The following is a 25,946-nucleotide window of genomic DNA, read 5'->3' on the forward strand; positions in this document are numbered from 1 at the left end:
GAAGCCTTGCCCGAACAAGATTTCACGGAGGACATTATTAATGAAAAGCCTCCGGCAAGCCAGTCTATCCCTCATTTGAGCTCTGTAAAGAGACGGCTGGCCCCTTCCTTACTCATACCCGCTCAGACTAGGGCTGTGAACCCAAGGGTCGAAGAACTTTTCCAACCCTCCCCCACCGACCCACTTTATATCAAAGGACACGCAATCCCAGACTCGCTGGTGGTGACCAACACTCGCAAGAGAGAAGGGGTTCCCCTTGCCACGGGAGAGTCACCTCCGGACAAGGAGTCCAAAAGGTTGTATGCCTTAGGCAAACGGGTTACGTCGGCGGCGGCCTATACCGTCCGGATTGCCAATAACACAAAGTTACTGGCAAGCTACATCGACGCCCAATGGAACCTGCTCCAGGAAGGCCTTCAGGAGGTTCCGAAACCAACCAGAGCCAAGCTTCTCACCATTGTCTCAGAGGGCAAACTTGCCAATCAGAATGTTGTAAAGAATACCCTGGACACCGCAGAGACAGCAGGCAGGTCTCTCGCACAGGCTACTCTCCTAAAGAGACACGCGTGGCTGCGCACGTCGGGCTTCAGGCCTGAGACCCAGGCATCCATTATCAACAAACCCATCGAAGAGGCCAACCTCTTCGGGAAGGCGGTAGACGATGCGTTGGAGACAGCCAAGAAGGAGCACGAGACTATTAAGTCGCTGCACCAGATTTCCCAAAAACCCTCTTCATAGAGGGGCAGTAATTCTCGGCGGTCCTTTCGAGGACAAGCCCACGCCGCTCAAAATAATTTTCGGCACGGGCAACTTCAACTCAAGTCAACCTGCTGCAATCCCCACTTACTACCCCCAGAGGGGTCAGAAGCGCGTAAAGAATAGAGGCAGAGGCTACAATTCCAGAGGAGCGTCAACTTCGGGTCAGAAATGACCACCAAGTTCAGGTCCCCTCCCATGTCTCCCCGGTCGGGGGGCGATTAACATCTTTCCTCAAGGCATGGGAGGGGATAACTTCAGACCAGTGGGTCTTAAAGACGGTCGCCCACGGTAACTGCGTGGAATTCGTCCGACCTCCACAGTTCAGACCGCCGAAACATTGACGCCTTTCACCGGAACATCTGCAGATCCTGATCCAAGAGGTGGAAGCGCTGCTGGGAAAGGACGCCATAGAAGCCGTCCCGATTCTTCAGGTAAACAACGGTATCTATTCAGTGTACTTCCTTGTACCCAAAAAGGATCTCACCATGCGTCATGTTCTAGACCTGCGCCCAGCGAACAAGTTCATAAAGCCCCAAATGTTTCGCATGGTAACACTGCAAGAGGTGATCCCATTGCTAAAACAGGGGGACTTCATGACAACATTGGATATGAAAGATGCATACTTTCATATTTCAGTGCTGCCAGCGCACAGAAAATTCCTAAGGTTTGTGATTCAGGACAAACACTTCCAGTTCAAGGTACTCCCCTTCGGCATACCAAGGTCCTGGCAGTGGCAGCGGCACACTTGCGCAGACTTTCAGTTCCAGTTTACCCTTACCTCGACGATTGGCTCATCACGGGGGACTCGTTCGACGTTTGTTTTTCGAACACCCAAAAGACAGTAGACCTACTGTTCAACCTGGGATTTTCTATCAACGAAAAGAAATCCAACTTAGTCCCCAGCCAAGTAAAACAGTCCCCAGGGGCTCTAATTCGTACAGAAGACGGTCCAATCTTCCCTTCCAGCGAGAGGGTTCAGAACATGCTCTCTCAGGTTCCTCAGTATGTAGCCAGTCGAGAGGTGACGGTACGCAAAGCTATGCGTTTGCTAGGGATGATGGCGTCCTGCATATACTTGGTTCCCCACGCGCGGCTGTGCATGGGTCCCATGCAAGAGTGGCTCAACAGCCAGTGGTGTCAGGCCAGCGGACAATGGGAAGATCTGTTAGTTGTCTCGCCAGCCCTTGTTCTCTCTCTGCAGTGGTGGTCGAGGGAGAACCTCTTGAAGGGGAAAACCTTCCCCACCCCTGCAGTGGAAGCCACTCTCACGACAGACGTATCTCTCACAGGGTGGGGGGCTCACCTGCTTCAACAGACAGCGCACGGAGTGTGGTCCCCTCAGGTAGCGTCCAACCATATAAACCTACTGGAGCTTTCAGGAGCAACTGCAAGGGAAGACAGTGCTGGTCCTAACCGACAGCAAAACAGCAATGCATTACCTGAACAAACAGGGGGGCACTCACTCTCCAGGGCTATCCAAGCTGTCCCAAAACATCTGGATATGGGCTCTCAAACTGTCACGAGTGCTGGGAAATAACGGAGAATCCTCCAAATCTGATAAAGCAACGTCCACCTCCCCTTTCTCCTCACCTGTCTCTTCCGGAGGGGTTTCTCGTCTGGAGATCTTGTCTCTTGGTTTTTTCTTCTTTGTGAAGAGATACGGCCGTCCGCGGGAAGAAGCCATCCTGATTCCCTGATAAACAGGGAAGCAGCCGGCCCCTGTCCCGAAGAAACCAGGAAGAGAGGAAAAAAGCAGCCGCTAAAAAAAACCTCTCTATGGATGTTGTTGGTACTGATGCACTGCAGGAAGAGATGGCTAATGAGCCCGGGAAAGCAGGTGAATACAGGTGAGTCTTTCCGATGCTGTAGTAAGCTAAAGAGTCCGGAGATGTAGGTCTTTCCGATGCTGTAGTAAGCTGAAGAGTCCGGAGATGTAGATGCTGGAGCAGGAGCAGAGCGAGGAACCGGAATGGAAGCACCACCAGAACCCGGAGCGAGATCCGGAAAAAACAAGAAGGAAAGAGAGGCCCCGTAAAGTACGAGCACCGAAGGAACGGGAATACAGGAAAAGGGGAGGAAGGGGAGTAGCAGAAGGAAGGAACTCTGCTAAAGACACTGTGGAAATAAGCAACAGGAAAAAGCACGGGAAACAACGTAGCACGGCAACAAAGCGAAAGAAACAAAGTTGCAACGCACAGAGCCCAAAGAGGGGCGTGGTTAAATACGGAAACAGGAGAAAAGACTAGACCGTCAAACCAGGAAGTGAAAGGGAAAGCACCCGGAACGTCTAATGGCGCCGCCAACGCCAAGCCTTCCACAACCGCCAGCGACCACCAAAAGACGGCGGCATGACACAAACACAAGATGTTCCTGATATCCCAACATGTTCCAGGGGAACTCAATCTTCTGGCAGACGTACTCAGCAGAGATTTTCCTCTGCCAGAAGAGTACGAATGGCGACTGCACGAAGACATTGTATCCAACGTCTTCGCAGAATGGGGATTTCCAGAGATCGACCTGTTCGCTACTCAGGAGAACGCCCAATGCCAAGATTATGCCTCCAGGTACCCCCAGAACCGATCCAAGGGGAACGGTCTCTGGATAACTTGGTCGGGGAAATTTGTCTCCGCTTTTCCCCCGACTCCCCTTCAGAACAAGATAGTACACAAGATGTACCAGGAACCACCATGATTCTGGTGGCTCCCATGTGGGCCCGCCAACCTTGGTTCGCACATCTGATGGAAATGTCCCTCTCTCCACCAGTCAAGCTGCACTGCCCGTACAACATGTTGTCTCAGGACAGGGGGGAGACTCTGCACCCATGCCCACAAACTCTGAACTTAGCAGCCTGGCTCCTGAGGTCATAGAGTTTGGACATCTGCAACTCCCTCAAAGATGCATGGAGATACTGAGGGAGGCAAGAAAGCTTAACACACGTTATTGCTATGCCAGCAAATGGAAACGTTTTGTCATCTGGTGCAGTTCCAAAGGCGTCAATCCCACCGATTGCTCGCCTTCACACATTGTGTTATATCTAACCCATCTGTTGGACTCTGGGTTAGTCTTCAATTCCTTAAAGGTCCACCTAGCTGGGTCATCAGCCTACACCACGTCATAGCAGAAGGTGTCGTGGTGGAAAATACCTGTGATTAAAGCCTTTATGGAAGGGGTTAAAAGAATGTATCCCCCCATCACTCACCCAGCCCCTGGGTGGGATCTAAATGTGGTTTTAACTAGGCTCATGGGACCCCTTTTTGAGCCTATGCATAAAGCTAGTCTGAAAGACCTGACTTACAAGACAGCCTTTCTAGTAGCTATCACTTCTATCAGAAGAGTTAGCGAACTACAGTCTCTCTCGGTTTTTGACCCCTTTGTTACAGTCCACAAAGATAAGGTAGTCCTGCGCACTCATCCCAGATTTGCGCCGAAATTTATTTCGAAGTTCCATGTGAACCAGTCAATCGAACTACCCACGTTCTTCCAAAGACCTACTAACATGGCCGAAAGAAGCCTTCACACACTAGATGTGCGCAGGGCGGTCATGTTCTACATGGATAGAACTAAACCACTGAGGAAAACTAAACAATTCTTTGTTTCAGTGGCAGCTGGTAGAGAAGGGGATCCTGTCTCTAAATCAGCAATATCAAGGTGGATTGTCAAATGCATCACACTATGTTACACTCTTGCAAAGCGAGAACTGCCCTTCAAGCCTAGAGCACATTCTACTCGAGGCACTGGGGCATCCATAGCATTCATTGCAAATGTTCCCCTAGAGTCCATTTGCAAAGCGGCAACCTGGAGTTCTGTACACACCTTTACAAAACACTATTGCCTTGACACTTATTCTAGGTCTGATTCTCAGGTGGGACAAGCAGTACTAAAACATCTTTTTTCTACTGTTCCTTCTCACAACCCACCTCCAACTCCGGGTACTGCTCGCTAGTCTATGCACAGCATGTGATTCTGAGCAGATTAACAAGCATCAGAAGACATGCATTACTTACCGTAAAAGCATTTCTGATGATTGTATCTGCTTAGATTCACATGCGCCCTCGATGCCTCCCCGCTCGGGGTGGAAGGAACATAGACTTCTTACTACTTTCTCTCTTCATGTACTCACTCACTATAGCCTTGGGCTCCCTCATGGCAGAAAAAATACAATCGGAGGGACCTCGGCGCGTGAGGGATTTTGGGTACTACACACGTCACGATAGGGATAGTGTTTCAGACACGCCTATGCCGACGTCCCCTTTCGGTCCCCCGAAAGACAAGATGCAATACTCTGCGGTTACCACTGGATGTCGGACCATATGCACAGCATGTGAATCTAAGCAGATACAATCATCAGAAATGCTTTTACGGTAAGTAATGCATGTCTTCTGATGCTTGTTAATCTGCTCAGAATCACATGCATGTCATATTCCCCAACATTTCTTGCCTCGTGTTCACTGGTCAGTCTTCTTGGTCAGACATGAGCATAGTGATTTCTGTAGAAGGAATGTTTTCCTTTATTGTCAGGGGCTACTTTGATAAGCTTCCTGTGTTGTTTTCTTCCTTAATTGGAGGCGACATTTGTTCTACCTTCATCTGTATCTTTCTGCACCCCAGACACCGATTTTGTGGAGAGGATTATCAAAGAAAACCCCCCCACTAGCCAGGTTATACCCATCCTCGCCTCAGTTAAGCGACGTATTACACCTTCTCTTTCCACTCCGGCATTGGTGAGAGGGGTCAATCAGACCCATTATATATTAAGGGTCACTCAATCCCAGACTCCCTGGTTGTGACCAACACCAGGAAAAGGGCATGAGTCCCACTATCTACTAGCGAGGCACCCCAGACAAAGAGGGGAAGAAGCTGTATGCCCTAGCCAAGAGAATCACCACCTCTGCAGCATTCTCTACCAGAATCGCCAATAATAACACCCTATTGGCAAGCTACGCCGATGCTCAATGGGCTAAGCTCAGACAGGACATCGAAGAAGCTCCCGAACCCCTAAGGACTCGTTTACTGACTACAGTTAACGAGGGCTCTCTGGTCAATCAAAGAATCATCAAGAATACCCTCGATGCAGCAGAGACGGCTGGCCGCACTTTGGTACAAGGAATTTTACTGAAGCGTCACGTCTAGCTTCGCAATTCCGGATTTAAGGCGGAAACACAAGCGTCCCTTATTAATAAACCCATAGAGGAGTCCAACCTCTTTGGGAGAGCAGTGGATGACGCGCTGGAGAACGCGAAGAAAGTATTTGACACAATAAAGACCTTAGACCAAATTTCAAAACCCCCTAACAGGCAGGGATTTGGTAATAAGAGCTTTTTTTTCGTGGACAACGCCAGCAACAAAACCAACAACAACAGTATTCTGCCAGCAACTACCAGGGTAATAGTGGCCAGTACAATCAGAGGGGTCAACGTCGTGGCAAAGGGAGAGGCCGGGGTTCCACCCCCAGAGGCTCCCAAGCCACCAACACCACCAAGTGACGCGAAGATTCGCGCCCCCTCCCATGCAACGCCGGTCGGGGGCCGGTTAACATCCTTTCTTCCAGCATGGGAGGGAATAACATCAGACCGCTGGGTACTTTCCACCGTAGCTACTGTATAGAGTTCAACAGTTCCCCAACATACAGATCCCCGAGGGGACGCCGCATGACACCAGAACACCTCGCCATCCTTCTCCAAGAAGTGGACCAACTGCTGGAAAAAGGAGCCATAGAGGTCGTGCCTCTATCTCTGGTAATGGAAGGTATTTATTCAGTGTACTTCCTTGTACCCAAAAAGAATCTAACCATGCGCCCTGTATTAGATCTGCGCCCAGCGAGCAAGTTTGTCAAACCCCAAAAGTTTCGTATGGTGACCTTACAGGAAGTGATCCCACTGCTATCACAGGGAGATTACATGACAACACTGGACATGAAAGATGCATACTTTCATATTTTAATGTTGCCAGCGCACAGAAAATACCTCAGGTTTATGATAGAGGGCAAACACTACCAGTTCAGAGTGCTACCCTTCGGCATAGCATCTGCACCAAGGGTATTCACGAAGGTACTGGCAGTGGCAGCGGCCCATCTGCGCAGATTATCCATCCCAGTATACCCGTACCTCGACGACTGGCTCATAACAGGGGATTCTTACGAGACATGCTTCTCAAACACCCAAAAGACTGTAGACCTTTTGTTCCAACTGGGCTTCTCCATCAACGAAAAGAAGTCCAGCTTAGACCCCAGCCAAGTCAAACAATTCCTAGGGGCTCTAATTCGAACAAAGGACGGCCTCGTCTTCCCCTCCAACGAGAGGGTCCAAAACATGCTGTTTCAGATCCCCCAATATGTGGCAGGTCGAGAGGTGACGGTGCGCAAAGCGATGCGCTTGTTAGGAATGATGGCGTTGTATATTTATTTGGTACCTCACGAGCACCTGCGCATGCGCCCAATGCAAGAGTGGCTCAACAGCCAGTGGTGTCAGGCCAGCGGACAATGGGAAGATCTAGTGGTGGTCTCGCAGGCCTTGGCTCTCTCGCTACGGTGGTGGACAAAGGAAAACCTGATAATAGGGAAACCCTTTTCCACACCCGCGGTGGAGGCCACTCTAACCACGGAGGCATCCCTCACAGGATGGGGGGCTCACCTATCCCATCAGACTGCTCACGGAGTGTGGACTCCGAGCGTAGCATCCAAGCACATAAACCTACTGGAGCTACTGGCGGTGTTCAAAGCACTAAAAGCCTTCCAAGAACACCTACAAGGGAAGACAGTGATGGTCCTTACAGACAGCACCACAGCCATGTACTACATCAACAAGCAGGGGGACACCCACTCTCCAGGACTGTCCAAGCTGTCCCAGAATATATGGCAGTGGGCTCTCAGACACAACATGTTCCTACTGTCACAACATGTACCAGGGGAACTCCATCTGCTAGCAGACGAACTCAGCAGAGACTTCCCCCTGCCCGAAGAGTATGAATGGCGATTGCACGAAGACATCGTCTTAAACGTCTTCACGCAATGGGGATTCCCCGAAATAGACCTGTTCGCAACTCTGGAGAACTCACAATGCCAAAGTTACGCCTCCAAGTACCCCCAGAACCAGTCCAAGGGGAACGGTCTGTCGATTCAATGGTCAGGGAAATTTGTTTACGCCTTTCCCCCGACTCCCCTTCTCAACAAAGTTGTGCACAAGATGCACCAGGAACAAGTTACCATGATACTAGTGGCCCCGATGTGGGCCCGGCAGCCATGGTTCGCTCACTTGATGGAGATGTCCCTATCTCCCCCAGTGAAACTTCCCTGCCCGTACAACATGCTGTCACAGGACAAGGGCAGGACACTGCATCCATGTCCTCAGACCATGAACTTAGCAGCCTGGCGGTTACCAGACATTTGGTCGAAAAAAATTGGTCGACCAGACAAATGGTCGAACCAATTTGGTCGAAAACCAAATGGTCGAATTTTTTATTTTTTTTATTTTCACCCCTTTTTTTGGGGGGGGGGTCCCCCCCAACCCCCTTTTTTTTCTAAAAACCCATTTTTGTAAAAAACGAAAACCCGAAAAATAAATATATAATTAATTTAAAAAAATCGCCTATTTGGTTTTCGACCAAATTGCGTCGACCAAATGTCATTCGACCAGTTTTAGGTCGACCAAATGTCTGGACACCAGCCTGGCTCCTGAGATCATAGAATTTGGACATCTACAACTCCCGCAGAGATGTATGGACATCCTCAGGGAAGCCAGAAAACCTAATACTCGCCACTGCTATTCTAGCAAGTGGAGAAGATTTGTCATCTGGTGTAGAGGTAAGAGCATCAACCCGGTTGACTGCTCTCCCACACAGATTGTTCTGTACTTGACCCATTTATTGGATTCAGGTCTAGTGTTCAATTCCATTAAAGTCCACCTGGCGGCACTTTCTGCATACACCACTTCCCATCTTAAAGTGTCGTGGTGGAAGATACCAGTTATCAAGGCCTTCATGGAGGGGGTAAAGAGAATACACCCTCCGATAGCTAACCCAGCTCCCGGATGGGACTTAAATGTGGTACTTTCCAGACTCATGGGCTCGCCATTTGAACCCATGCACAAGGCAACTCTGAAGGACCTCACTCTTAAGACTGCTTTCCTAATAGCTATCACCTCCATTAGGAGAGTAAGTGAACTACAGGCTCTTTCTGTTCTAGACCCCTTCGTAACAGTTCACAGAGATAAGGTGGTTCTACGCACACACCCTAGGTTTGCACCGAAATTCATCTCGAAATTCCACGTAAACCAGTCAATAGAACTACCAACGTTCTTTCAAAACCCTTCCAACTTGGGAGAAAAAAGTCTGCATCCACTGGATGTACGCAGAGCTGTCATGTTCTACATGGAAAGAACCAGGCCACTGAGAAAGACTAATCAGTTCTTTGTCTCGGTGGCAGCAGGAAGAGAAGGAGATGCAGTCTCAAAATCCACTATATCTAGATTGATTGTTCAATGCATCACTCTCTGTTACACTCTTGCTAAGAGAGAACTACCCTTCAAGCCAAGAGCACATTCTACTCGAGGCACTGGGGCTTCCATAGCATTCAGTGCAAATGTTTCCCTTGAGTCCATCTGCAAAGCGGCTACCTGGAGTTCTGTGCACACCTTTACAAAACACTACTGACTAGATGCACACTCTAGATCTGACTCCCAGGTGGGGCAGGCAGTATTAAGACATATTTTCTCTACTGTTCCTTCTCATAACCCACCGCCAACTCCGGGTACTGCTCGCTAGTCTATGCACAGCATGTGATTCTAAGCAGATTAACAAACATCAGAAGACAATGCATTACTTACTGTAAAAGCATTTCTGATGGTTGTATCTGCTTAGATTCACATGCGCCCACCCTTCCTCCCCGCTCGGATGGAAGGAACATAGACATCTTTCTACATCTCTCTCTTTTCTGTACTCACTCACGTACAGAAGGCTGCCTCAGGGCAGAAAAAATACAAACAGAGGGACCTCGACGCGTGAGGGATTGTGGGTACAACGCACGTCACTATAGGGATAGTGTTACAGACACGCCTTGTCGACGTCCCCTTTTCGACTACGAAAAACAAAATGCAATACTCCGCAGTGACCACTGGATGTCGGACCTAATCACAGCATGTAAATATAAGCAGATACAACCATCAGAAATGCTTTTACGGTAAGTAATGCATTGTCATATATGGAATTTCATGGCCTGAGAAGACAGAAAGAAGGCCAAAGGAAAAGTTGGCTTGAGGACATGGCAAAGAAAAACGCATGGCACAATCATTTTGAGGATATGGTACTTAGAATGGCATTATGCTTTAAAGTATAAAAGTGCCTGCAGGTAAAATGAAAGAAACAGAATTGTCTTACGTGCCACCAGGACACATCTTAAAAGTAACAACAAAATGTACATAAGACAAGGGGCTACCCCTGCAGCAATTTACTTTAAGGTGATGTGTGCTACAATAAAACAACAAAGGAATATCGCAAAGGGGGCAGGGTTCCCCTGCAGAGGTAGCTATAATGGCTGACCGGTGACCCCAAAAAAGACGATTTGAGCAAAGAAAGTAAGTCAAAAATGGGTAACTCGCTTCCAGAAGTCAGGGAAGGTTTCAAACCATTAAAGAAAGTTGGGTCTTTCCATTGATGTCAATGTGAGGAAAGCAGAAAAAGAAAATCTTTCTCATAATAAGGCAAAAGACAGCATGTTTGTTCAGAAATTGTAGCTGGGGGAAATGGAAGCAGACGTAAATCATGTTAATCTACACATTGTGAACAAATGAAGTAACATATTTGGGTTTTGCAGGCTTCATGCGAAAATATGTGTTGCAGGTTTATTACTGAACTATGGAGCCGTGCTATGGACTATATCCTCTGTGAATTAATATAGTATTTGATTGAAAAGGTAAAACTGGGCGGCCTGGAGCATGATGATAAAATGTCTGCAGTGTGTTGTAGGGCAAAATTTGCAACCTGTTAAAAAGATCACAAGTTTACAATTCTACATTCGCAAAGACAGCCACAGTTTTAAAGATTTTGTAAATGTTTGGCTGAAATCCTTCTGGGTTTTGAAAATGGAAGCCTTTGAGCTTAAATCAGACTCTTTGATTGGCTCATGCTGAGCCCATGTACTTCGCTATGGTGGTCTCCAGTTACTTTTGGTTAGCAGCACACGTCGACATTAGACAAAGCAAACCTTGAAAGCAGACAATGTCTTATCCCTTCTTCTTCCACTTACAATTGCAGCCGCATTCAAGGAAATATGCCCTGCTGGCAAAGGCTTCCTTGTTCTTACCTCACATCAAACACTGACCATCGAAGGCAAGAGTGACTTCACCCTCCATGTCCACCCATATGGGCCTGAGGACAATCAGCAACTTGAGACATTCCCAAGCATCCCATCTGAAGTTTCAGAGGAGGAGAGTGAGAAACCTGCAGGTATGGCCTTCATCTCTGCATCCCAAGAGAGTTGCATTGCATAGTCAGGGGGTCACACTTCCATGCCTATTTACTGCTTGAAAAGTCCTGTAACATACACTTTGGTCTTGGGATTGGTGAGGGGTCAGGTTCTCATTCACCATCTGATTTGTACATGAGTGAGTGGGTATGACCATTTGTATAGGACACACACTGAACATTTGAAACATTTGCCAGTGGCATCTTGGAACTGGCTAAATAGCTGCTAATTATGTGCTAAATACCAACTAGTAGGCACTAGTGCTTCTATGGGGTGGACTTAGAATACGTGTTCATGTGTGGGTAGAGCGGATGGCACTAGGAATTTACCTAGTCTTCTCCCAGAAAGTTCAAGGGTTTTTATTTTTGAACAACATAAAATATGCAGATTATTCAACATTAAGAGGATCAGATTGTTCAATGGTATTATGTGTAAATTGTTCAGTGTTATGATAGGCAGATTGTTCAATGTAATGCACCGGCTGGAGAAGGGGGTACACGAATGCTCCAGTGGCCTTGCACCTCCCTAGCCCAGGCATCCCTAACCCTAGGATTGTTAGTTAGAGATCAATAACGCCTACTATCAGGAAAGTCTATCTTAAATGAGAACCTAAAGGCCAAAGTCTCATCTGTCTGACTCCATGTGTGGTTCTTCTATGGGCTTCCTATTTTAACACTCCCCAGGTCTTCTCAAAGGACATGACACTTTTCATTTTGCCAATAACTTACACCATAGTCCATTCTCTCCCTCATTCCATCCCTTACCCTCCTTTCCCTGATCATACTACTCTTCTCTCCTCCCTACCCTAGTCCAATAGCCTCTCTCCTCTCTCTTTATCATCTGCTGTCCCGCTCTCCTCTCCCTTGGATATTCCAAACTCTCACTCTATTTCCTTCTAGCTCCTCACTTTTCACCCATCCCCACTCTGATGCTCTCACCCCTCCTCAATCTTCTACCCAGGGATATGTTCCCAATCTCACCCTTCCACGTATATGGTGCCCTGCCCACTCTCCCTGGAACATAGTGCCCTGCTCAACTTCCTAGGGATTTAGTGCCCTGCTCACTCTCCCAGGTATATGTTACCCTGCTCACCCTTCTTAATACACGCACTTTCCCTATTCAAATACCCCCCTCGCTTCTTTCCTGCTCACTTCATCTGAACCCCCCCCCTCTTACACTGCTCTCTGCTATCCGGACCTATGTGATTTTACCGAACCGAAAAGTTCGACTCAAGTTTTTTTTTCTTCAATTTTCCACAAATATATATATATTTCCCCCCCACCTAACCCATATACATTTTTTATTCACTTTACCCCCTCCCACCCCGACATATATGCTGAAAATTGGGGGTCAAACTTTTGGGAGTAGGTAAATTTGTACAATTCCTGCTATCCTGCCTCTCCCGCACCCACTTCACCTACTCCCCTCACTCCCTTACTTCTCTCTCCTACACTTCCCTCAATGCTACTTTCACTCACTACTTTACTCTCACCAGATTCCCTTATTACCAATCTCTGCGCAAACAACTCCTCAGCACTCCGCTCCACTGTCCCTCCGCTCTCTGGTCTCTCTGTCGACCTTCACACATCCTGATCTCACCCATGAATCTTCCACTTTGTCTCTCGTTCACACTTATATGCTGTATCTTTTCTGACCCCCCTGCATTTGTTCCAGCACTCACCTACTCTGTGGGCCAATTTGTGTCTGTCTTTTCCCAAGAGGCTGGGTTACACAGGGAAAAGCTTACAAAACACCCTAAGTCCCTCTCCCCTTTCCAGCACAGTTTTGGTTGCAGTCTCTGATGGGTTCTCGGCTATTTCTCTGGTGTGCTGTGCGTTGCAAAGTTAATTTTTCTTCTGCTGTGGTGAGTGGTTTGCTTTTCCGGTGTTTCTGGATGCTGTTTGGATTATCAGGTATGGCACATGAGGGGGCGGGGTTAAGAACTGAGCGCCCCCAATTCCCACTCATCGCCACTGGGGCAGGGCTGTCTCCTGCTTATTTACAGGTAGCACCCCTGCTTTAGGTCGGGAGAGGTCCCAGTTCTCCCCTGACAGGGTTGGGCTGCTAACCCAGTCTCACACTGTCCAATAAAAGGTACAAGCTTGCAACTTTGCTTCTGATGTACCAATTAGAAACCATGTGTTCACACTACTGTTCTCTGCCACCCTATATTATAATGACATATTTAAATCTGGCATCATTTGCTACTTTATCAACAAATATAATTTGTACACTGGGCCTTGTTGTGAAAGGTTTGCGGTGGTAGGAGTTGGGACAGAATAATGTAATGTTTTCTTTTGACACTTTCTCCACATTTATCAGAAAACAAAAGGTTTCCCATTCATTGCTCATATCTTGTTTCCTCTGAGTGATGTCTCCAAACCAGATTGACCAGCAATTTAGAGATAAAGGAAAGCTTGACCAGCCTTTCAGAGACAAAGGAAAGCTTGACCAGCCCTTCAGAGACAAGGGAAAGCTTGTAGGAGTCTCATCCAGGCTTATAGTGTATGAAGTCTGTCCCCATGATATTTGGAGAACATGATACAAAAGAAATATAACAAGATTAAAACTGTCATTGTTACATGACGAAGGTGATGTTTTTTGGATATGGATGGGGATGTGTTCAGATTCATTGGGGGTCATTACACGTTTGCCAGTATCCAGCTGGTAATTCCGACGGGATACCGGCAAACTGACCCCACCAGTCCCACTGCCTGATATCCCAGATTTTCTGGGATATTACAGGTGGCGGAAGGGCAGTAAATCCCCATTCCATACAGTCTGAGAGGACTCCATGGAGGGGATTGCCAGTATTTCCGGCACCACAAATACTGGTTCCGGAAATACTGACTGTTCTTTGCCAATGGGTGCCTGATTTACCTCCAGCTCTTTGGTGGGGATAAATCAGTGACCCCACTGACAATTTTCCCAGATCGGCAGATCTATAATGACCCCCCCATTATTTGGATTTTGTTTTAATGGTGGTGGGGTCCAGTGGAGTCATTGCTTTTCACCCAGTTTGTATATGTACTAACACGTCCTTTCTCATTCACTCTCTTTCAGCTGTCACTGACACCATGGTAAGTCTGGGCATGCTTTGTCTTTTAATCCTAGTGCCCTGATAGAATTGAGTGGATTCGGGAGACGTGAGAAAAAAAGATGGTGATAGAAAATGGAGTGACATGTGATAAAGATGAGGCAATAAATAAAAGAACACGTAGTGTAGAGCTGTGTGATTCAGGTAAAGTAAATAGGAATCTATGGTTGCAAAGAATTCAGAACAAAGGGAAAGAGGGGAGATGGAGAAAATGCAGATGAGGCAAGAGGGCTCTGAAAGAGGTATTAGAAGGTAATGGAGAAGATGAAATGTGTACAGAGACAGAGAGAGATTTGCAGAGGTAGACAAGGACATAATTTGACAATGAAGATTCTGAAGAGAGCCAGGCGGGATCATTGAGAAAGACAGAGAAACCGGTTAGGGACAAAATGGCAGACATTTGTGGAGATATGGTTGGAAGAGTGGAAATAAATAGAAGGTGCAGGGGATTCATCGAAAGGAAGGAAAGGTCTGCAGTGTAAATGCTGTAATTATGGTTGCATGGTAAGAAAGAACGCATGTAGAGAAGAAAACGTTCTTGGGTAAGAAACCAAGAGTGTAGAGAAGGGGAGAACATTTTTCAATGCTTAAGACAAGTCCTGGCACTCAGGCTCCCAAGAAGCACTCTGGATTCTATGTTGGATACTGAGGCCAAACATAGACAACTTGCAATGGTTGTGTTGGTCATACACTGCTCAGTGGAGAAAGTCCATAGGGCTTTTGGGTGATACCCAAAGGGAGCCAGAAGACACAACCATCCGTGTAAGATGCAACTTGTCTTAGTTTGGGTCTTACCAGATCTAACTCTACTTTCATCTTCTACCAATAGCTCCCAGCTTATGGTAACATCTCAGAGGAGCAGTCTGTGGATGTCTTACCTGGACTTGTCACCACCCCTGCGCCACGGTACCCAGGTGAGAGAATGGTAGTTCTTGCTTGCTGAAGGCTTTCCTAGACTAACTGAAATTTATTTTTTCTGCTATCATCTAAGGCCTGGCTCTGATAAGGCTGAAAGTCTGTGTAAACTTTTGAAGATGTCTGTTATGTAAGATATTCAACCGGAGGGACAGTTCCTGTATCTGTTTTTGAGAACAGTGACTTCTATGGGTAGGTTTAGATATTTAAAGCTGCTAACTTGACAGATAACCCATCTGTATAAGGCCTATCACATTGCTTTCCTGAGGGATAGAGCTGCCACCTAGAGCTGCCACCTAAGAGGTGTTTGCCCAAGGGATAACTCTGCCTATGAAAGGTGTGTATTTATTTTGAAATTTGTTTATTGGCATTTAGTTCGGGTTACAAAACAACACCATCAGCGGGTGCATCTGTCAATATCAAATGAGCAAATTTCCACATAGTACAGCAGCATCTTAAACAGTAACTACAAACAACAAATTAACTTTAACCGTCTCCTTAGTCGTCTTGAACAATGTTCTGCTGGTCTCCGACAGGGTGGATGTTTGGGTTATGGGGGGGGGCAAAACCAGTTCAGGAGCCTTCTTGGGCCGTGGTGATTTAGTTCCAAGCAACTTAGTTGGCCGCATGGATCTGCTATTCGCCCTGGCGAGTTATTCAAGGAGGTTTGTCGTCTGGAGAGTGGAACAGTTTTACCATGGTGTCTTTCCATGCAGTTAGTGCCATGCTCGAGTCTTCGGAAGATCTGGCTACTCTATCCTCCCAGGCCCTTGTTTCGGCGTTCGCCCATTTCTCAAGTTCTTTATGCCATACCGTGAAGATCAGACCTGTGGGCTTTTTCCATGACATGGCCATAGTTCTTTTTGCCAATATGCACACTAAGTCCATTAGTTTAACTGAGTGCTTGAATTTAGCTAGTCTGGGGTAGGTTCCCAAAAGGCATTCTTGCGGAGTCCATGTGTACCTGGTCAGACCCGCCTTTTCACACGTGTGCTTTATTTTTGACCAGAGGGTCTGAGTTTTGGTGCAGTTCCAGAGCATATGGATCAGGTTTGCATTATCCGACCCGCACCAGGTGCAGTTCGGTTGTGTAGAATTGTTGAATATAGCCAATTTGCTTGGGGTTAGGTAGGTGCGGTATAATACATTTATCTGGATCAGTCGAAATCTGTGGTTTCTAGAGACCTCCCTAGGGAACGCCATTGCCCTATCCCATTCCTTATCTGACATCTCCAGTCCCATGTCCGTTTCCCACTTAGACCTAAGTACTGCACTCCGGGGGTTAGGAGTGTCGATTAGGTGACCGTATATTTGGGACACCACCCTCCCGCCTTCTCCGAGATTGTATAGTAGTGTTATGAAGGGGTCCATTTCCGGTTCCTCTGGCCAGGTTACCCATTTTATTCGTGCTATTTTTCAAATCTTCTGGTACCAAAGGTATTGGCCAGAGGGGATACCATCTTCTGCTTGCAACATGGGGAATTCCCGGAAGGTTCCCTCAGCGTATAGATCTCCCCAAGTGTATACCCCTTTCCTTTCCCAAAGTCTGATATTATGCAGATCGGTATCGGCCTTGTCCTGCCCCGAGATTAATGGCATTTCCGGGGAGTATGGCTGCTTTAGTTGCATGACCGACTCGGTTCTATGCCAAATTTTCCTACCCAGGGTCACCAAAAAGGGTGCATTGCGTAGCAGGTTTTGGGGGGCCCAAATCAGTTCTTTCAGTCTTACCGGAGATATCATGTCCTGTAGCAGGGGAGTTTCAGACGTGATCTCGTCTGCTAGCCATTTAGTTACAAAGCCCAGCTGGGCAGCAAGGTAATATTTCTCTAGATTCGGTAGTTGAATTCCCCCTTGCTTGTATGGTAGAACCAATGTGGATAGGGCAACCCGGTGTCTACCACTTCCCCATAAAAAGTCCCGGATTATTGCATCAAGTAATAGAAAGAAGGGTTTAGTGATGTAGAAGTGCACATTTTGGAACCCGTATAAGAATCTAGGAAGAACAATCATTTTAACTATAGAGGCCCTACCCATCATTGATAGAGGTAGCTTAGCCCAGAAACCCATGGATTTACGTAGTCCCGGGAGTGCAGCCCTCGTGTTACATTCATGCATTAGCTCTGGGGTGTGCATTATCTGGATCCCGAGGTAACGGAATGAAGTGGTTTGCCAATATATGCCTACCGAAGGAAGTTCTTCAGCAGGCCGACCCTTTAGTCCCGCTAGCGGAAACAAGCAGGACTTGGTTTTGCTGAATTGTATGCCCGAGACCTTCGCATAATTATCTAGGACTTCCAGCATTGTTGGCACATTAAGAAGAGGGTTGTTGACATATATAAGCACATCATCGGCATATAAAGAAACAATGTGGTCTACCCCGCCTATCCTTATGCCTGCGTCAAAAAACTGCTTTCTAAAGTAAATAGCTATGGGCTCCAGACCTAAGATATAAAGCATGGGTGAGAGAGGGCAGCCCTGCCTAGTTCCCCTACAGATGTCCCAGGCCTCTGACACATATCTCCCAGATTTTAGTCGTGCTCTCGGTTTATTATACAGGATCTTAATCCACCTAATGAACCCCTGGCCAAAGCCGAATCCTTCCAGTACTGCCACCAGCCACTCCCAATAAATAGAATCGAATGCCTTAATGGCGTCTAAGGACAGTAGTGCATAACATTCCTGGCTTGTGTCGGTTTGAGCTATTATGTGCTGGAGCCTGCGCAGATTCATGGTCGTGTTACGACCAGGCACAAAGCCGTTCTGGTCCGTATGTATTATGTCTCCTATTACTCTGGATAGCCTCTTAGCTAGAATTGATGTAAGTATTTTAACGTCATAATTAAGCATAGCAAGGGGGCGGTAAGAGTCGCACCTATCTGCGGGTTTATTAGGCTTGAGCATTGGGACGACCAGAGTTTCCCTCATGCTGTCCGGTAGGGTCCCCCTTTCATAAGATTCCAAGAAGACTTCATGTAATAGCGGTGTTAAGGAGGGTTCATATGCCTTGTAAAATTCCGGAGGCAGCCCATCGCTGCCCGGGGCTTTACATGTAGCCAGGGATCTAATTGCCTCAGTTATGTCCTCGGGTGTGATGTCCATGTCTAAGGTCTCAGATTGTGTGGGAGTTAGTTTAGGCAGGCCGATCTCATCAAGAGTATCTAGTATTTGGTCTTGGGGGACTCGATCAGTGTGAGAATATAATTGCATGTAGAAACTCGTAAAAGTATCATTAACACCCTGTTGAGTGTTGTGAGTTTCATCAAATTCATCCCGCAGTGTGGTGGTTATGTGTCTGGGGTGTTCTTTCTTGCAGAGCCAAGCTAGTAACCGGCCAGGTTTGTCTGCTTCTGCATGTGCTTTGTTTGTTCTAGCGACAAAGTCAAATTTAGCTAATCTGCTCCATGCTTCAGCGCAATTCTCTCTAAGCGTACTAAGTTCTTCTTCCCTCTTCGGGGTGTCTATGGGGGCAGCTTCCAGATTCACTATTTCTTGTTCCTTCCTGCTTAATTCGCTGCGCAATAGTTTCCTGATGCCACCCGCCTTGGCAATGACTTCTCCTCGCGTTACTACTTTTAGGGCATCCCATAGAGTACTGACGTGGTCTACGCTCCCAGTATTTTCTGATATGAAATTGTCTATGGACTCATGTAGCTCTTCTTTAAATGCCAGATCTTTCAGGGCTTCCACCGGCATTCTCCACATGGGGATGGGAGGTTTTGGGCCAATGTGATTCCATTCCATTAGGAGTGGAGAATGGTCTGAGATGGTCCTTCCCAGATATTGCGCATCCCCTATCTGAGGTAAGTGCTCTCTACCCACAAAGAAATAATCTAATCTAGTATGAAGGGCATGTGGAGACGAGAAGTACGAATAACCTCTTTCCTCTGGGTGTATTTCCCGCCAAACATCTGCCAGATCTAGTTCATCAGTCATAGCTTTCAGGGACGTGGTGGCAGTGGAGGGCCCCTTTGTTGGAGGCCAGGACCTATCCAGCGTTGGGTTGTGGACACAATTGAAATCACCCCCCCATATAAAGTAGCCATTCCTATATTGTAGCATTTTGGTACTCAGCTCCCTCAAGTGCGTAGGGATATTGTGATTGGGGAAGTACGAATTCACAATACATATTTCCATCTGCTCAAAGGTCCCCCATATTACCACATATCTGCCTTCTGGGTCTTTTTCCATCTTGGTGAGTCGGAACGGTACCTGGGGGTTGATCCAGGTGTAAACCCCTCTTGCAAATCTGGAGTAGGAGGCCCCAAAGCCCTGTCCCACCCAATGTTCCCTGATCTTCGCCTCTGACTCGGCAGTGCAGTGCGTCTCTTGTAGCAGAGCTATATCCACTTTTTTCCTATGCAGGTAGGATTTAATCCTATTTCTGCGGAGATAGGTGCCCAGGCCCCGCACATTCCATGTCATTATCCTGAATTGACCAGCCATAATGGTTTCAGAAGGGGTCCGGGGTCAATCCACCACTCATAGGGGCCATCTGTTAACTTGGCTGAGTCCCCACGAAGTTCCCCTAGCTGTAGGTTCAAACCCATCAAGTCCTCTATTTCCACCCTCTCATCCCTTATCCTCATATTGACGTTCGGAGACTTACCAACTTTCTCAACTTTCATCTCAAAGGATGTGTTAACCAAAGGGAACAACAAATAACTGCCCCCAGCAGTTGTTTCAAACTCACAACGCTCGGGGGCTCCCGAGCCTCCGGGGCCTCTCCAGGCCTTTCGGTACGGGTGGTGTGTAGGCATTCGGCCAACACTGTATTGGGTGGGGCGGGTCGCTGGTGTTCCTGCACTTGGGCCCTCGTGCTCCTGCCCAATTAAGACTTCTGTTCGTTGCAGCGTTAATTCAGGCTCCACAGACAATGTCGTGATTGCTTAGTGTCGTGATCCTTTTCTCAGGCAGTTCCAATCGTTCCTTTATCGCTTGTTTCCTTTTTCGAGTTTTTCCGTGTCATCGGCGAGGTTGTTGTGTTCAAGCCACATATTTGCAGCCGCCGGAGTTTCAAGGAAGATTGCCTTCCCTTTGTACAGTATTTTGAGTCTGGCTGGGTACAGCAGCATATACTTCAGATTGAGTTCCCGTAATTTAGCTTTTATCGGTACGAAGGAGTTCCGCGCTCGTTGCACCGTGGGGGTGTAATCAGGGTATATGACTATTAGAGAATCGTTCCTTCTGATCTCTCCGCCTTCTCTTGAGAACCGCAATATTACCTCTCTATCTCGGAAGTTTAAGATTTTAGCTATTATTGGGCGTGGGTGTGAACCAGGTGGCGGCCTTTTCTGGAGAGACCTGTGGGCCCGTTCCACAGAGAATCCCTGGGTGAAATTGCCTGCTCCAATTTCCTGAAGTAGCAGCGATTCGATGAACTCAGTGGGGTTCAGGCCCTCCATGTCTTCCGGAATCCCGAGAATTCGAACATTATTGCGGCGGGCACGTCCCTCCGCGTCCTCGGAGCGAGATTCCAGTCTAGCCACTATTGATTCCAGTTCTTGGACTTTCGCCTTCAGTTCACATGTGTCCTCACTGGTTTCTTGTAGGGAGGCTTCAGTTTTGGTCACCCTTTCCGTCAGGTTGCGGGCATCTTGCCTCATTAGCTGTATGTCTGACCTGATTTCTCCTATCTTATCTTCCATGGAAGTTCGTAGGGCCGCAATAGCCTGCAGGATTTGAGTGTCTCGGGGGTCCGCCACCGGAGTGGGTGTCTCTGTCGGGGGAGTGATCTCCTGCGTTGGTTGCTGCCTTTGCAAAGTCGTTGTGAAGGCGTCCATCGTCACAGTTTTTGATCTGTTCTTCGGAGGCGACATGGCCCGGTTTGGGGGAGCCAGACTTGTATTCCACGCTATGAGCTTTATCTTGTGACCAGAGGTTTGTTTCGGGTGGCCCTTGTTCGGGCGGAATATGGTTTCAGGTCCAGTGCGGATCCAATATCTAACCCGCCGGGCTTCATGAGCTGTGTTTGGCCTCTAGTTTTCGGCAGGTGGGGTGGGAGCCCTACCTCTTGGGCACACGTGTGATTATTCAATTCTCCCCAACCGTTAGATGCCTCCGGCGGTTCCGTCTGTACTTTGCCCTGGTGAGATCTGTGGCACTGTGGGGCGGTATTTGGGTTAGTAGGGAGCAGTGTAACAGACTGTTGTGGGTTCCCGGATGATGATGCTGCGTCCGGCCCCAGCCGCCTAGTCCAGAGGCTCGCCTGGCGTATTACTCAGCCCGCCAAATTTCAGGTATAGAATTACCTTCTGTGAATCCTCCGTATTGTGGGTGCTTTGTGGTACCTTCTACCGGTTACGACAACCAGATGCGGTTCACCTTCCGCCTCCAACCGATGGGACCGTGTTGCGAGGAGTTATCCGTTGATAGCACTCGCGGTCTCCCGACCAGACGACTCGGCGATCCTCTTAACGGGTGCCGGTAGGGGTGGGCACCGAGCGGTCCGCTCCGTCCCTGCTTCAGTGCACCGCTGGGATTCCCCGCTACCTCCTGTGCTTATCCGCCAACTGGGATCTCCTCTCGCGTTCGGTACGTCGTGTATGCACCGAGGTCACAACGCTCGTGCCGGTGTCGTGCTTCGTTTCGGCTGCTCGCAGAGGGGCCCGAGACAACAGCCACATCCAGCCAGCTCGCCGGCACTCTAGTCCGTCTCACTGTCGCGGCACTCCGTCAGCCTCCGTGCTGGGAGCCGCCATCTTGGGTGCCACCGGGGTGCCTTTTCGATGCTCCGTTTACTGCGTTGCTGGTGCCGATTTTTTCCAGCGACACGGTCAAGTGTGGCAAAAGGGTTCTCCTGCGAGCACGTTGATTTGTGTCTCGGATCTTTTAGTTCAGACGCCGTTATATCGGCCGTTGTAGGATCATGGGCAGGAGCACGGCGGGTTGCTGACTTCACTCCATGCGTGCAGGCCACGCCCCCTATGAAAGGTGTGTAGTTTGGTGAATAACTTGTGCCTTCTATGACTGTATGCTTTCTGGTTAAACTGTATGAAGAGAAGGGGGAAAAGCGACATAACACTACATTTTGAACATATGTAGAAAGATTGCTGTTTTTTATGAAAACTATTTGAAAATGCACTATTTGTAAACATTTTTGAATGCACTGTGACAAATCGAGGGAATTTGCCTCTTCTCCCCGAGGGGGAGCCCCCTCACCCAGTGAGGCTAGGGAGGTGAGCCTGTTCTGCAACACCCTACCTAGGGATAGAGGCAAGGTGGACCTCTCCGGAAGTGAAGAGACACCCCCTTCAGACGGCAAGAGCTCTTGTTCCTGTGAGGAACTCCCTTCTCCAGTAAACATGATGGCAAATATGGGTCTGTCTACTATCAGGACTGGCACAAAGACGAAGATAACCAATGCTAATATTTCCAAAGAAAGAGAAACTGTCTCTTTAAGAAAAAGTGACCAATCCACGGAGACCAGTGGATTGAAAGAGGAGCACTCATAAAGTACGAGGAGAGAATAAGGTATCTCCAAGCAGGAGAGGTACCCTGGTAATGTGAACATGGGAAGAGGGGGAGCCGCAGGAGGACGCAGAGCCCGCAAAATCCAAATCCACTCGGAAGCAGCAGAGAGAACGCTGAGAAGCCAGCGTAACTGAGAGCCTGAGAAGGAACAAGGCAAATGGGGCTCGAGAATTGGTGGTGGCGTGACCGCGAGAGAATCATGATGGGTGTTGGGTATGAATTTCATATTGATGATAAATCGTCCTGACCTGTGTCAACCCTAGAACATTTTGCTGGACTGGTAGATTATTCTTGCATATACCTCACTGAGTGGAAACCTTTTTTCACACTCTGAGTCTTTTACTCTTTTTATGGGTGTCATTTTTAAGACTCTCCATAGTGTCTTTTAAAAGTTATCCCTTTTGACAACTTTATGGAAATAAGTGCCTATTGTTGCTGGGTTGCCATAGGGGCTCCCCTTTTATTTTTCGCTGGCTAACCTTGTGAGAACCACAATTCCCAAGAGTAGAAAGGATCTTTGGATCCCTTTTACATTTTATTAGTTGAGACCAGCACCACCCACCTTATGTGGAGTGCTAGGGAGATATTGAGTATGCCCTTTCTCATTTTAAATGTAACATTTATGTTACAAGGACAAACCTACCTTTAATGGCTGGTGGCAGTGAACCTTTTTATTAATTCAGTGCACCTTTACCGCAGGCTGTTTGCACAGCCCCGGTAAAGGCACCCATGGGTGCTCATTTTACCAAAATGGCCCCTCTCTTCTTTTTTCGCAATTTCAGTATTCCTTGTCCTTTCTTGTTCCTTCCGCTGACATCCTGGGTGGGAAATTCCTTTGTATTAACTTTATCTTAGGCAGGAATCCTGTGGATTCCCCCACCCAGGCTCCAGAGTGTCTGTAAAGGCAGGAAGCGAGGGAGGAGTCCAAAACTCTGCAGCCCTTTGTCTTCCAGCCTGACTGCGAGAATCCACTTCAAACTGGAAGGCTGGCTGTCCTGAAAGGACTGCCAACCTCTCAAGTTTGAATGTTGCAAGGCTGTTTGATTGGCTGGGTTCCTGCATAAAAGTCTGATCCTGCAAGCTGAAGAGGTAGTCGACCACTGGAACCAAAACCGAAGAGGAAGATGAAGATATCGGAGCAGAGACGATTTCCAGCAACCAGAGAGCCTGCTGTGGAACCAGAGCTTTAGCCCTTCCTTCCAATCGAACTGGGCAGTCCAAAAACAACAACCCTGACCCAGAGCCTGGTGTGACCCACTAGACTCAAAAACACCTGCATTTTGAGCCATCACACATTGTGCTGCGACCTTGTGGGGCTGCAATACCCTGGGACCTCAAGCCATTGTGCGGTGCACAGTCTTCCGAATCTCGCTGAAACTTCATTGGACTCTTGCTGGATCTCCAGAGGCACAATTCAGGTCCGAAAATTCCCTCACCAGAGTTCTAGAACTTGCAAACGATGGGAATCTGACCAGCGATATTCTGTCGTCTTTTGTGCTCCTAAAAAGACGTCAAATCCACAGAGCCTTATCCAGCCATGAGGACACAGTTGCATGGAGCCTTCTTCCATGATCCCTGTTGCAAAGTCCTTCCAAAGTCCTGTCTTCCGTCTTCTTGACAAAGGAATCCATCGACTGGGTTTTTGGCTGCAGATCCTGAAGTCTTCCTGCTGCAACTCTTCTTCTCTGCTCAGGTACTATGTTGGCTGGGGTAGTTTACCTACTTTAAGCCTTTGTGATTTCTGTATAGCTTTGGGGTGCTTTCTGTGATTCGGAGGCCACACATCCATTTCACCCAGGCCCACTGTGGAAGCCTCCTAGGGTGTCTTCTCTGAAGTCTTTGGACCTTCAACTAACGTTAAAGTGAAATACTTCTTGTTTGAACAGTTAATCTGGAACTCTGGCTTTGCCTGCAACTGATGCCCATTCCCCCTTCCTACAGCTGGCTCCTAGCCCACCTGGGTCCCCCTGCTGCCTCTGAGTGAACTCATGCTATAGAATAATGGAAGGAGTGGATAAGAAAAGGGTTCTGCCTTGAAAAGAATAACAAGTGTTCAGAAGTTACTTACTTGTAAAAGAAGTTGGTTGCTAACAGTAACTCTGAGAGTGAACAGTAATACACGTTCTTACTTACCTTGAATGTGTGTTGCACTATTCTGAAAAGTATATATAAGGTTAAGTTACTCACCTGTGAATTGGTTGTGCATCTTCCCCAAAGGTAATGCTGTTAGTTTCACTTTACTATTCCTGTTAGGATAGATGTAGGAGTGTCCCCAATTGGGTCTTGCTTCCCCTGACTTGCTGTTAGCCTGTTCAGAATAAGTCTGCCTTAAGTTATTCTTTCCTCTTAAGTTGCTGATAGCCCCTTTAAAAAGTATATAGCTTTTACTTACCTTGTGTTAGCTGTGTGCCATCCTAAAACAAATTAAAGAGTTATTGCTTATCTCAGCCCGTGTTTCACTGTTCTTAAAAAGCAACTGTAACAGTATGTTACAACATTAGGTCTTACCTGCCTAGAATAGCTGTGTGCCATTCTTGAAAAGTGTTCCTTAAGGTGTAGCTGACTTTGGGATGCCTGGAGCATCCAAAATTAGGGTAAAGAGTAGTTGCTTATCTTAGACTGTGTTCCACTGACCCGAAATGCAACTGTATTTGTATATTACGCCAAAAGGTCTTACCTAGTATAACTGTGGTATCACAAAGTAGTATAGGCATATACTGTTCCTTGATTCTGTGTTCCACCATTCTGAAAAGTATATTTGTAAGTTGGTTGACTAGGTGATTTCCTCGGTGAGTGTCACTGCATAAATGACAGGGCCTACTACCCTTGTGTTACTATGAAGTAATCTGAAAGTAACATATGGTTTACTCCCCAAGAATTGGTGTGCCCTATGCTGAATGTGTATACAAAGGTCTGACTTACCTAGAAATACTGTTAGGTGTTCTAAACAAGGTCTGTGCTTTGATCTGTGTATTTAAAGCATAATGTTGTGTTTTATAATGTGTTTATATGCCTTATGATAGTACTTACTTACCCAATAATTGGTCTGCTTGTATATAAAATAAACCCTTTATTTTTACAATACATAGTGTGGTAGTATTTCTTCCGACCATATGTATAATACATGTTCTTTGTACTGATTCTACAGCCCTCTCTCCCTCCTCAGATAAGCCTGGCTGCTCTGTCTACAGTACCATGAACTCAGGTGGTACAGCCTTAAACTAAGAGTGGAGTCTTGTACTGTCT

General features: G+C 47.5%; 1 protein-coding gene across 2 annotated transcripts in view; it reads left to right on the plus strand.

The window, feature by feature from the left end:
* Positions 1 to 25,946, plus strand: part of LTBP3 (latent transforming growth factor beta binding protein 3) — a 542,185-nt gene that overhangs the window by 191,332 nt on the left and 324,907 nt on the right. For both annotated transcript variants that reach the window (XM_069645022.1, XM_069645021.1), the window contains exons 8-10: positions 11,005 to 11,196; positions 14,279 to 14,295; positions 15,142 to 15,226. In XM_069645022.1, the coding sequence (XP_069501123.1) occupies positions 11,005 to 11,196; positions 14,279 to 14,295; positions 15,142 to 15,226 (294 nt within the window). The remainder of the gene's footprint in view (positions 1 to 11,004; positions 11,197 to 14,278; positions 14,296 to 15,141; positions 15,227 to 25,946) is intronic.

This window comes from Ambystoma mexicanum, chromosome 2p (assembly GCF_040938575.1).
Source record: "Ambystoma mexicanum isolate Mex_15411 chromosome 2p, UKY_AmexF1_1, whole genome shotgun sequence".
NCBI lineage: Eukaryota > Metazoa > Chordata > Amphibia > Caudata > Ambystomatidae > Ambystoma > Ambystoma mexicanum.